Consider the following 12873-nt stretch of genomic DNA (forward strand, 5'->3'; position numbering starts at 1 on the left):
ACATTTTATGATTGCGTGTCCTCTTTTTTTTTGTTTTTTTGTTTTTCTTAAGGTAGTAATAATTGCCTTTTTGTGGTTGATTTAGGTTATCATTAGCTCACTAATTCAACCTCAACAGAGCCATAAAAGTCATTTTAGTAAGTGAAACACACTAGGTAATCTGTCAGGCTTTCTTTCTCTTTTTCTTTCATGCTTTTCTTAATTCCTTCTGCAGTAACAATTCTAATCTGAACTGGCTACTCTCTAGTTTAGCTCCACAGTCATCATTCTGGGATCTTTACTTCACTGTCATTATAAGAATTCCCTTCACCTCTTTCTTGTGTTAGATCCTATGTCTGCTTCCTTTTTTGGTTTTCCTCCTGGTTTTAATGGAACATACTCTGTGTGGTTTTCTGAGAAAGGGTACCTGAGAGGTACATTCTTTGAGAAATTGAATGTCTGAAAATCTCTTTATTCTAACCCCCTACCGAATTGTTAGTTTAGCTGGATATAGGATTCTAGGGTGGAATTTATTGAAACATGGAAATTGCATTGATTTTTTAATTCTCTGTTGAGAATTCAAATGACGCGTTGGTTTCTGATCCTTTTAATGTGATGGTTTTTTCTCTCTGGAAGCTTTTAGGGTTTTTTTCCTTCCCCCACACAGCTTTTTGAAATTTCATATGTTGAAGGCCATGTCCAGGCCTTTCCTAGCCTGATGGTGCAGTGAGAAATCAAATGTGGGGGCGTGTCATCCCCGTGGTGCAGCATGGCATTGCAGTATGTGGTAGCAGATAGAGCGGGAGTGCTGATGTGGCTCCTCCCGCAGCCTAATGTTATGAAAGGCAGCACGTCAGTGTTTTTCTTTGCACTTCTCACCTGCAGGTTTCTTATTCTGTGGGGTGTATTCACCATTAAACTTCAGACCTGTGAGGAGCTAGGGAGGCAGTAGGGACCTACATCCATCCAACTGTATCTTCAATTTTTATATATATCCTCTGTACTGGTAAATAATTTTCCCAGGTAAAATATATATCTTTTAAATTATGTACTCTCTGCTAGAACTACACGGTTGCTTCTTACGTAGTTCCTAGTTGCCCATTTGTTCTTTGGGAACTCAGTGTGCCACTCCTTCTGATGAACAGAGTTCTAATTTGTTCTTTTCATCGTCTGAATGGTCATGTCATGATGGATAGATGATCACTTGTCCATTTTAATCTGCTGGGTTTTCTAGATCAGGCCTTTATAGTTAGTAAAGGTGAGGTCATTATTATAGGGGCTGTTGATATTCATGTGGGCAGGTTAAGAGACACCATATGAGGTAGACATGGTGCAATACCCTGGTGGTGGCAACAGCAAGCAGCCCTTTAGCACCCTTAGGCATGAAGAGAGGTAAGGAGAGGGAGAAGTTACCAGAACCTGGGGAGAGTAGCGATGGGGGAGAGGTCAGCTTGACAGGAGCTGCAGCCTTTGGAATCTGGTAGGGAGGCAGACAGCAGAATAAATGCCCAGCCCTTCCCCTCCTGCCTTCCAGTCTCCTGCTAGTGTCTACCAATGTGTTAATCCACCTGGAAGCCAGAAGCCAAGGGCATCCTTTGATGTAGCCCATAAAGGTCAGTCTCTGGGGGCACGATTGGGGAGAGAAACGGTAGTAAGGCAAAGAGAAAATCTCCAGCATAGTTTGGTTTAAAGATATTTTTGGAACCTAGAAATACTCTTTTTTGGAAGAAGAGATAGATTTTCAACTGGAAGGGCTCAGTATGATCCGCGTGGACAGTTCCCACCTGCCAGGGAGTTGATTACTTATCTTTTACTCTGTTAAAGTTAGTTACTTGCAAACTAACTTCTATGTTTTCTGTGGAATTTTTACATATACTAATCTTCCTATTAGATCATTAATTAAATAAGATTTGGCCGTCTCCCGCCGCCCCCATTTGCTATAATTCCCTATAAATTGCTATCGAACACCATATATTTTTGTACTTCCTAGACACTCTTCCCCTTGGAATAAATAGCTAAGTGTGTGTCTGTTTGGGCAAGAGGGGATATATACAGCACCTTAATTTCATATTTATTCTACATTCCTCTCATTTCTGTTTGAGATGACTATGCAGAGCACCTCACACACTGCCTGGTACACAGCAGCTGTAATAATATCTGCCTTTTGAAGCTCTCAGCAGATGCTTCCCTCTGCAGCCTCCTTTACGCAGATGCTTCGACTTAGTTGTGATCAGAATGTCCTCCTCTTAACAGTGGGTAGTTTTTGTTTTTAGACGAGTGACAGCTTGCTCTTTGATACCTCAGACGATGAGGAGCTGCGAGAACAGCTGGATATGCATTCAATCATCGTCTCCTGCGTTAACGACGAGCCCCTCTTCACGGCAGACCAGGTACAAAGGAGAATCCCATCCATCAAGGGAAGGGATCCTTGGCTGTAAAACGATTTCTTATTGTGGCCATAAGTGATGGGGTGTTGGAATTTACTTATTTCTATTGTATTTTCTGGTAATACAGGCTTAACAGTTTTCTCCTGAGGAAAGAAGAAAGTATATGTAATCTGAAGCAGTTGGATTATGTTACTTGGGAAGATTTTTCAATATATGCAATTTTCCAAGATAAGCATTGTTAAAACAGTACAGCGGGTTACTTTAAAAGAGGGTTATTGCTTACACTGGAATCAGAAAAAATCCTGTGAATTTTCTTCTTTCTTTACATTTAACCAGACATGGGCAAACTATATCGGTGCAGAAATTATCTAGTTTCTCTAAAACCTATGTAGAAATCATTAGCACTTATCAGAAGTCTTTATTGTGTATCCAGGAAAGAAGTGAGCATTAGGCCTGTGGAATGCTCTAATAATGTCAACCCTGAATTCATTTAAAACCAGTTGAATCAGCTTTCTCATTTTCTGAATACTCTTCCCACTTCTGCTGTATTGTCAAACTGTGGTGCAAGAGGTTCTTCGTGAAGTCAAGTGTTCCATGGCTACTGGGACTGAGTTCTACCACACTGTATTTTTAGGCTGGAAAGACAAGGCCGGTAAAGAGAGGTATTGTGGCAAGATTGGGAGGAGTATGTTAAAAATATGTCATTTTGATGCTCCTTAGTCATATTTGTGGTTGGATTGTCTGAAGCTTGGAAAGAGCATGGTGCTTAAAAAACAAGATAGTAAGTTAGAGGGCTGAGTGCGGTACAGCCTGATATTCCAGGGAAAGTTCATTGTCTCCTCCATACTCTGCCTGAAAACCATAAACTATCTCTGCTTTTAAGACTGAGAGAGGACTTCCCTGGTGGTGCAGTGGTTAAGAATCCGCCTGCCAATGTAGGGGACATGGATTCGAGCCCTGGTCTGGGAAGATCCCACATGCCGCGGAGCAACTAAGCCCGTGAGCCACAACTACTGAGCCCATGATCCACAACTACTGAAGCCCACGTGCCTAGAGCCCGTGCTCCACAAAAGAAGCGAACGCAACGAGAAGCCTGTACACTGCAACGAAGAGTAGCCCCCACTCTCCACAACTAGAGAAAGCCTGCGCACAGCAACGAAGACCCAACGCAGCCATAAATAAGTAAATAAATTAAAAAAAAAAAAAAAGGACGGAGAGAAACAGATTCTGTAGCCTGTTTCAGTGTCTCATTTTCCTGTTTAAAATGCCTATTTTGGAAACTCTTCTTACTAATCAGCATAATCCCCACTCGCTCAGGTTTACCTGTTTTTCCTTAGTACTAAGTGTTAGATACGTTAGGCTCGATGATTCATGCTGTATTTTTTTAAAGTTTTTTTTAAACTCTTAGGTCCATTTTTTAAAAAAATTATTTTTACTGAAGTATAGTTGATTTACAATATTGTGTTAGTTTCAGGTATACAGCAAAGTGATTTGTTTATATATGTATGTATATATCTGTATCTTTAGATTCTTTTCCACTATAATTGATTACAATATATTGAATATAGTTCCCTGTGCTATACAGTAAATCCTTGTTTATCTAGTTTATATATATGGTAGTGTGTATCTGTTAGTCCCATACTCCTAATTTATCCCTCCCTCTCCCCTTCCCCTTTGGTAACCATAAGTTTGTATTCTGTGTCTGTGAGTCTGTTTGTTTTGTAAATAAGTTCATTTGTACTATTTTTTAGATTCCACATATGAGTGATATCATATAATATTTGTCTTTCTCTGACGTACTTCACTTATTGTGATAATCTCTAGGTCCATCCATGTTACTGCAAATGGCATTATTTCATTCTTTTTTATGGCTGACTAATATTCCATTGTATATATATACCACACCTTCTTTACCCGATTATCTGTTGATGGACACTTAGGTTGCTTCCATGTTTTGGCTATTGTAAATAGCCAATTTTCACTGAGTTCTGTATCCTTCTCAACTTCTGGAATTTGAAACAGGACAAGAAACTGCTGTAAGACTTGAGCAACACAGCATATGACAGTGGATCATTGTTTCAAAAGCAGATATATTTCTGAAATTTTCCTGCTTTCGTGTAGCTTTTTTTTCCTCTTTAAACTTCTACATTTAAAGTAATTATTAAATATACCTTTATTTTCCGTTGAATTAATATATGAAATTCTTTTCCTGCTGTTAAAGGAAAATTTTGCTACCATAGAGGTAATTTCTTGCTTTTCATATAAATTTTTTTACACTGCTGTATTTTCTAAATTTTATGTCAGTTTTGTTAAATAGCTTTAGATTGAGCACTTGGTGTGGTATATGGTAAATCTTCTGTCGCTTTCTTTTAACTATGATCTGGTTCTGGCATGTCTGAAGTAGATTATATGTGTGTTTGTAGCATCGTTTCTCAGACATTACAAGATCTGATAGGGCCTACTGAATCCTGATGGACATATTAAATCATATTTTGTTTATTTTTGTGTTTAGTGTATTGTAATTTTTTTTTTTGATAAACCATGTGTACTCTTACAGTCAATTTTTGTTATTGAGAACACCGACTCCTGCACACTGTTGGTTAATGGAGAATTTAGTGTACTTCTACTGTGGTTGCTTCAGATGAGTGCCGTGTTACAGGTGGGTCATTTTTCCTATGTGTATTTAATTAACAGTGGTTTGTATATTTTGGAAGGTGATTGAAGAAATCGAAGAAATGATGCAGGAGTCACCAGACCCAGAAGATGATGAAACACCCACCCAGTCAGATCGGCTTTCAATGCTTTCCCAGGAAATTCAAACTCTTAAGAGGTCTAGTACAAGCAGTTATGAAGAGAGTAAGAAACCTGACTTACATCAGTACTCTTTGTGCTTTTGTATACCTCAGCCGTGTAGTGGGACCATCTCCAGAAGTCTTTGGCTCTCACAGGCTGGGTTATATACCCTTCCCCTGCCTTCCAGTGATACTCGACGCATATATTCATCATTGCTCAGGGACTGTGTCATACTCACCTTTGAATACTGTATTTGTCTGCTTGGGCTGCTGTAACAAAGTATCACAGGCTGGGCGACTTAAACCACAGAAATTTGTTTCTTATAGTTCTGGAGGCTAGAAGTCCGAGATCAAGGTGTTAAGCAGGTCTCATTTCTTCTGAGGCCTCTTCCTTCTGTCCTCACATGGACTTTCCTGTGTGTATCTGTGTCCTAATCTTCTCATTTTTAAGGGCATGAGTCACGTTGGATTAGGGCCCACCCTAATGGTTTCATTTTAACTTAATTATCTCTTTGAAGACCTTATCTCCAAATACAGTCATATTCTGAGGTACTGAGGGTTAGAACTTCAATGATGTCCTCTCACATAAAGGGAAGTGCTGAGAAAAAACTGAAAGGGGGTTTCAGGGAATATTCTTCCCTTCATCTTCCCAATTCTCAATAAAACTCACACATTGGGGCATATGTGTTTAAATATATATTTAGCTTAACGCAACATTGTAAAGCAACTATGCTCCAGGACTTCCCTGGTGGTCCAGTGGTTAAGACTCTGCCTTCCAATGCAGGGGTTGCGAATTTGATCCCTGGTCAGGGAACTAAGATCCCATATGCTGCGCGGTGCAACAACAACAACAAAAAAGTGCAACTATGCTCCAGTGAAAATTAATAAAAAATATGTATTTAGCTTAATTCTTTCAAATTACCTTCTTTTCTCTTCAGAAGTGTCCCAGAGCCCTGCTAAGTTGCTTGTGATTTCTTGTCAGCAGGTATTTTCTGTACCCTTCCTCTACTTTTGTGTTTGTTCTTCTTCTTTTACAAGCTTATTAAGTCTTGACTGAACTACTGTTCATGGAATGATTGATTTTTTTTAACATCTTTATTGGAGTATAATTGCTTTACTGATTTTTAGACAAAAAAATTTTGTTATACTTTTCTTCTCAGCCATTTGAGAAGTAACTTTGCCCACCTACCTCTACTCAGACCTGCCCACCAGAAGTGTGAGGACTCTGAGAAGATCATGAATAATTTAATTACTTAGAATATGATTTTTTGCTCTTTGGCATTAAACACCTTGTTGTGCTGCCTTGAAACATTTTGGTCTTAGTGTCTGCTGTGCTTTGCTTTTTGGTCATAGGAGTGAAAAGGCTGTCCGTATCTGAATTAAATGAACTGCTGGAAGAAATTGAGACGGCCATCAAGGAGTACTCTGAAGAGCTGGTGCAGCAGCTGGCCCTGCGAGATGAACTGGAGTTTGAAAAGGAAGTGAAGAACAGTTTTATTTCAGTTCTCATTGAAGTGCAGAACAAACAGAAAGAGCACAAAGAAACAGCCAAAAAGAAAAAGAAGCTCAAGAACAGCAGCTCTCAGAATGGGAAGAACGAGAGAAGTCACCTGCCCGGCACAGTAAGTGATGTTTTGCATGTAGCGTCACACACTGGAAAGAGCTTCAGTGGTCATTCCAGTGCTCCAGGCCAGCAGAGGCAGGCAGGGCCCGTGCATACAGGAGTAGGGGTGCTTCTCACCAGAGAGCTAAAGGGATTCTGTTCAAGAATGCCACTGTGCTCTGCTCCTTCAGAAAGGTGTTTTCTTGGTGAGGGTATAATGGTTATCTGGATAATTCAATGCTGAAATATTTAGGAGGGAGGTAAGTGGAAGGAAGAGGGGGAATAAAGGAGAATGTTTGAAAGAAAAGAAGCTTTAGCAGGTGACCATTACAATACATGGGAGTGTTAATAGGGGTGCTTTATGTTCCGCTGGTGGGCAAATGAATGGTATTGCTTTCTTGTTTTTGCTTATCTCTTGTGAGTTGTATAGTGGGGAAAAAAAGGGGTGCTTTTAGAGGGAGCTGAACTGTGCTGAGCCTAAAAGCATAGGTTGACTTGTAAACCATTTCCTGATTTGTGAGTGAAGTTGGAATGTGAGGATGTTAGAGGCAGTTACATGACATCGGCCATTTGGCCTAGTATTTGGCAGACTAGAATATAACTGACTGGTGAAAACAACTTTAGGATATTTGAATCTTTGACTCTTGGTATGAAGTTTTTTGTTTTCTGCTTTTCATTTTTCTTAAGGTGTCCTATTAACTTCACTTGATTAAATTTCATTATAAACATTAACTGTTAAGTATTTGAGATGCATTTCCTTATTGGTCTTATGGCCATTTCATTATTTGATCAGTTGAGACCTTGTACCTTGTCACCTTTATCTTGTTTGTATGTGAAGAACTGTTGGTTTTATTTTTAGAGTAAAATAAAAGGAGAGAAACCCTTTTTTTTTTTTGGTAAGAACACTGGGATTTTAATTTTGTAAACCACATATTCAAGTGCTCAAAACAGAATGTTGCCCATAGAGAATTGGGGCCTGGGCTGAGAACTTGTCTCTGCCCAAATGCAATATCACACACTACTACCGAGAGCTAACAACAGGTCTGTCCAAATGCTAAGACCAGGGACTTCGAAATCTCCATCTTAAGCCTTCAGGGCAGTAAAAACTTTATCTTTCAGAGGTGGAGGGGCCTGACAGAGGCTTTGAAACCTGCTGAACAACTCCTCCCAGGGCACATCCTGGGACTCAGTTCCAATCCAAAGGCCTTTCTGAAGGTTGTAGTGCAGTTGTCGACCCCAATCTGTTAGCAGACCCCAGATAGACCCGGGAGAGCTCTGGATGGGCAAAGGGATTCATTTTTCTAAAGGGAGTGTACTTTTTAAATTCATAATATTGATAACATGGTAATGCAGATCATCACAGACTGGCTGTTATATGGTTTGCAATTATAAAAGTTCTGTCTTTGACTAAGTCTTGATTCACTTTTTTCTAAAGAATACTTATCAGAGAAATAGATCTCATTAATCAGACTGATGGAATTGAGGAAAGAGAGTGCAGTTCTGGGGTGCTGAGCCACCAATGAGAGTTAATACAAACAAAAAGAATCTTACCATTTAGCTCATTCATTATGCTGTTTTTGGCCTATGAGTAAATGCACATTTTCTTAGTGTAATGTCATTTGTACATAGAAAAGACAGTTTATAAACTGACTTTGCAAAAGTTGCCAGATATGTGGAACAAAATATTTTTTAGAAATGGTAGTATTGGTTGAAAAGTGTTTAGTCACTTCTAGTGACAACAATGAAAAAAACAGCACCCACCAAACAAAAAAAACCCCACCAAAACATGCAAAAACTAAAACATTTGTTTGAATATACAGTCCTGGAAAGTTTGCTTTAAAATATTAGGGACAATTTTTTGTTTCTCAGATTTTAAAAAAATTGTACCCTTTAAATTGCCCTATTATGCAAGTGTGATTAAATAAAATGCTTAGTTAAAAAGTCATAGCATGGTTGGTAATTTCTGCCTATCTGCTTTTAGGGGTTACATGTAAATCCTCCATTTATTCATGTTAACACTTGGCTGAGGAAAATAAATGTATCCCTAGAGACATTTAAGGGCTTCTTTTTCTAGCTCGCATATAAAAAGGGTTAGAGTGGATTCGTTGTGTAATTTTACATGGCATTTATATTGAGAAATGGATTTGACAGGGCAACATTTAGGTCTTATTTGAACCTTTATTAGTCTTGAAATAGATTCATAGGAACAGTAAAATTTCTTTTCACAATATTTGGACTTGTGAAGTTGCTTCTTGAGTTCTGATCTGCTATTTGTGTCAAAACCTTTAATCAGGCTAGTAATGGCACGGCTAAACTTGTAGTACTAGTTCCCTCCTTCTTTCTGACGCCTGAAATGATGGCAAAAGACCATTCCATTTGTGACACAAGGAGCCTGAAACCTATGATTCTGAAAATAGTGGTTGGTGGCTCAAAAGAACCTTAAAGTGAAATGGCCAGTTGGCTAAACAGATTCCAAGATAACTTCCTTTCCAGACCTTTTGTATAATATACAGTTTTGGCAAGGCCTGATCTCTATGAGTTAGCTATCATCAGTGATACTAATTTCTAAGAATTGGTGGTATCGTGCCTTACCTGTTTTCTAATAACACTGGTCACTTTTTTCTTTCTGCTTTAGATATGTTTTATTAGCAGGACTTGTACTTTTTCCTTAAGCATGGAATAGCTTCCTGCCATTTTTCCTTAGCATATTTCTTTGAAACAAAACATCAATTTGTAGTTGGTATCACACTTTATCCATCATTGCTAGCTTCTTCTCTTAGGTCCAGAGATACTATAATGAAATATCTGCATGTGAATAGAACAGAGTTAAACTCTTTAGGTGTTCATTTTGGAGACATACTTTGTTTGAAACATTTGCTGCAGTGAGAAAAAAATTTAGGGGGCATAGGGATGCTATTTATAAATATTAAAATACTGAGTATTATAAAAGTGAAATGTTGATTTGTTTTGATTTTTAAAGTAATCTGTTATATGTTGGACAAGATAAAGCTAGTCATTAAATACTTGCAGAGTGTCTTTCTTGTGCCAGACACTGAAGATACAGTGGTGAATAAAATAGGCAAGGCCCCGGGCCTCTTGGAGCTTACATTCTAATGAGGGATGCAGGCACTAAACAAAGAAAAGAATGAATAGACAACGTAACTTCAGGTAGTAATAAATGCCACAGAGAAAACGAAAGACTTGGTAAGGTTATTAGCAGTGCTGTGGGGAGCTGTTTTCGAAGGGGTGGCCACTGTGTCACTGCCCCTCCTGATTGGCAGGGCAGGCTGTTCTTTCCCTCTCCAATTCTCTGTTTGAAGGACAGGTTGGAAGAGTGGATCTTCTTGGCAAATGAGACCCAACAGATTGAAAAACTTTCTATCTCCTTTATCCTGTTCAAAATCTAGAGAAACGGGTGGGGAGTAGAGACTGGAATGGCTGAAGGGCACTGTCTGTTAATGGGTTTGATGACCCACATGCACTTCTTTGAACTGACTATGCTGTTTTGGGCTGTGATGCTTCTATTTATGCTCCTGCCTTTTCCTAGAGCAGCCCTCCTTCTCCTTTCCTGCTTCCACTGTCCACTTGGGAGGTTTTTTGTTTTTTTTTTTTTTTTTTTTTGCTCTACGCGGGCCTCTCACTGTTGTGGCCTCTCCCGCTGCGGAGCACAGGCTCTGGACGCGCAGGCTCAGCAGCCATGGCTCACGGGCCCAGCCACTCCGCGGCATGCGGCATCGTCCCGGACCGGGACACGAACCCGTGTCCCCTGCATTGGCAGGCGGACTCTCAACCACTGCGCCACCAGGGAAGCCCATGGGAGGTTTTTGTTTTTTTTTTTAACTTATTCTTCAAAATCATGGTCAAGCGTTGTCTTCCTTTCTTAGAACTTTTCTAGATGACTCTTCCTCCACTGCAGAATTGACAACTCTCTCCTTCTGGGGTTAATATTATTCCTCTTAACTATTTCTGTTAGTACTGTCATATCATATTGCAATTTTTTGTTTTCATGTCTGTCTCTGTTAGGTTCCCTAAGGATAGAAAATGTAACTTTATTTTCATGGTATACCCAGGTCCCACATTAGGTACTCAATAAGTTCCTGATGAATAAATAGTTAAGAAAAGATTTCTTTTTTTTTGGCAAATCTGTATTTCTGCCAGGTGCCAAATGTATTGAGGCTGAATTGCACAGTGATTAAGAACTTTGGGTTAAGAGCTGTGTTTGAATCATGATCCTGCCACTGGGTACATACCCCTTTGAATTTTGGAGGAATTAAATGAAATAATGTATGTAAGACTAGCATATATCCTGAGTAAATGCTAGTTATTACATGTCCAACTGTTTACTAAACATTTCTCCCTGAATATCTAACGGGCATCGAAATTTATCTTATCAGACTAATGTTACCATTTTCCTGAAGGTGAATTTATTCCAATATATTTCTTTTGTCAGTGAAACTAGTCTACTCATTCACCAAAACCAGTGGAATTTTTTTTTAAGTTTATTTTATTTTTTGTTTAGAGGAATAGGTGGATATGTTTTTATTTTTAAATGTTTATTTATTTTTTAATAGGAACAAACTACTTATATTGTCTTTATTCAGAAAGAAAAAGTGAATTACAACACTCAAGAATATCCTTTTCTGCAATACAGTTGACCCTTGAACTAATCAGGGGTTAGGGGCACCGACCCTCTGCTCAGACAAAAAATCAAAACCAGTGGAATTTTTAGGTCAGAGAATATGCGGTTTTAAACAACAGTCTTTTCAAATTGTCCTACATAAACGTTACCCAGTAACAGCATAAGTGGCCATTTCTCCAAACCTCCAACTTACGATGCATATTATTAATCTTCTCATATATACTGATCTGATAGGCAAATAAGGTTTTGATCTATTGACTGTTTGTATTCTTTTGTGTGTTGCCTATTATATCACATTTGAGTTGTTTTTCCTATTTATTTATGAGGGTGCACATACTTCTTATGTCCTAGTACTATATTCTACTGTAATCATTTGCTTAAATCTCTCCTTAGAAAAAAGTGCAGCCTTCCCAAAGGCTCATTCACATTGTTTCCCCAGCACCTCACCTAATTTTTCACTTAATGCATGTTTGTTAAATTGAAACTTCACTATAAAGGAGATGGAATCCCAGAGGATTTGTGGTATTTGAATGATTATTCTTCTGTCAGAGATTTCTTTTCTTGGCTAGTCTTCTGTTTATATCAAATAGATTCACAGGTCACTGAATTCCAGTGGCAGCTCACATGAGTAGAAGAACAAGTTGAAGTGCATCAGTTATCTTTAAATTAGTAATTTAAAAAATTAAAGTAATTTAGTAGTGGTTGTCATCTGGAGTTATCTGAAGTTGTAAAGACATTAGTATTTACCTGCCTAACATCATACCTTACTTAGTAAGCTTATAAGGATGAAAATAGACGTACTTCCTCCTTTAGAATCCAATGTTTGTAAATTAAAGTCATGTGTAAGACTTCTTATTCGAAGTCTAGGATTGAAAAGATGGGAATGTATAGTATCTTTTCTGTTGTCCATATCACATTGAACTTTCAAGAGAGAGTTCTAGTGTGTTGCTCTCACCACCAGCAGAAATGTATAATTCCTTCAATCTAACCTGAAGTTTATTCTGAAAACTTCTGGGGTATTAGCAGTCAGTGACTCCACTGTAAAAAAGAATCTCATTATCCTAATTTATTGTTTTTGGGGGTTGGAGAGAGAACTGCTTCAGGATGAGGAGGAGCTAGGGCTTGAATGATAGATGCTCTTTCTTGTATATAATTTTCTTTCACAGATGCATTGCTCCATCTGTCTTTATGACTCATGTAGCTCATGTTCTGACTAATAGTCAATCTATTTTGTTTCTCTTTTACATGCAAAAATGCCCCAGTAATATTTTTTCATTTAATCTTGACCAAAGCTGACTTTAAGGTAAGAGAAATTTATTTTTGTTTAGACAGCTACTATTAGGTTATTCTGAAGTTGTTCTAATTTATGCTAGCAATAAGCCTGGAAGGAATTGTTCTGGCACAACTATCTGAATTTGGTGCTTTTTAAAATAATAAGGACCTGGCTTTTTGTTGTTGTTGTGCCTTCTTTTC

The 12873-nt window shown here is 38.4% G+C and overlaps 1 protein-coding gene across 2 annotated transcripts in view; it reads left to right on the forward strand.

Moving 5' to 3' along the window:
- The window catches only part of FEZ2 (fasciculation and elongation protein zeta 2), a 44267-nt gene that overhangs the window by 9031 nt on the left and 22363 nt on the right, over positions 1 to 12873 (forward strand). For both annotated transcript variants that reach the window (XM_079940087.1, XM_079940088.1), the window contains exons 3-5: positions 2253 to 2369; positions 5081 to 5222; positions 6512 to 6780. In XM_079940087.1, coding sequence (XP_079796213.1) covers positions 2253 to 2369; positions 5081 to 5222; positions 6512 to 6780 — 528 coding nt within the window. The remainder of the gene's footprint in view (positions 1 to 2252; positions 2370 to 5080; positions 5223 to 6511; positions 6781 to 12873) is intronic.

Source organism: Stenella coeruleoalba (assembly GCF_951394435.1).
Source record: "Stenella coeruleoalba genome assembly, chromosome: 13".
Taxonomy (NCBI): Eukaryota; Metazoa; Chordata; class Mammalia; order Artiodactyla; family Delphinidae; genus Stenella; species Stenella coeruleoalba.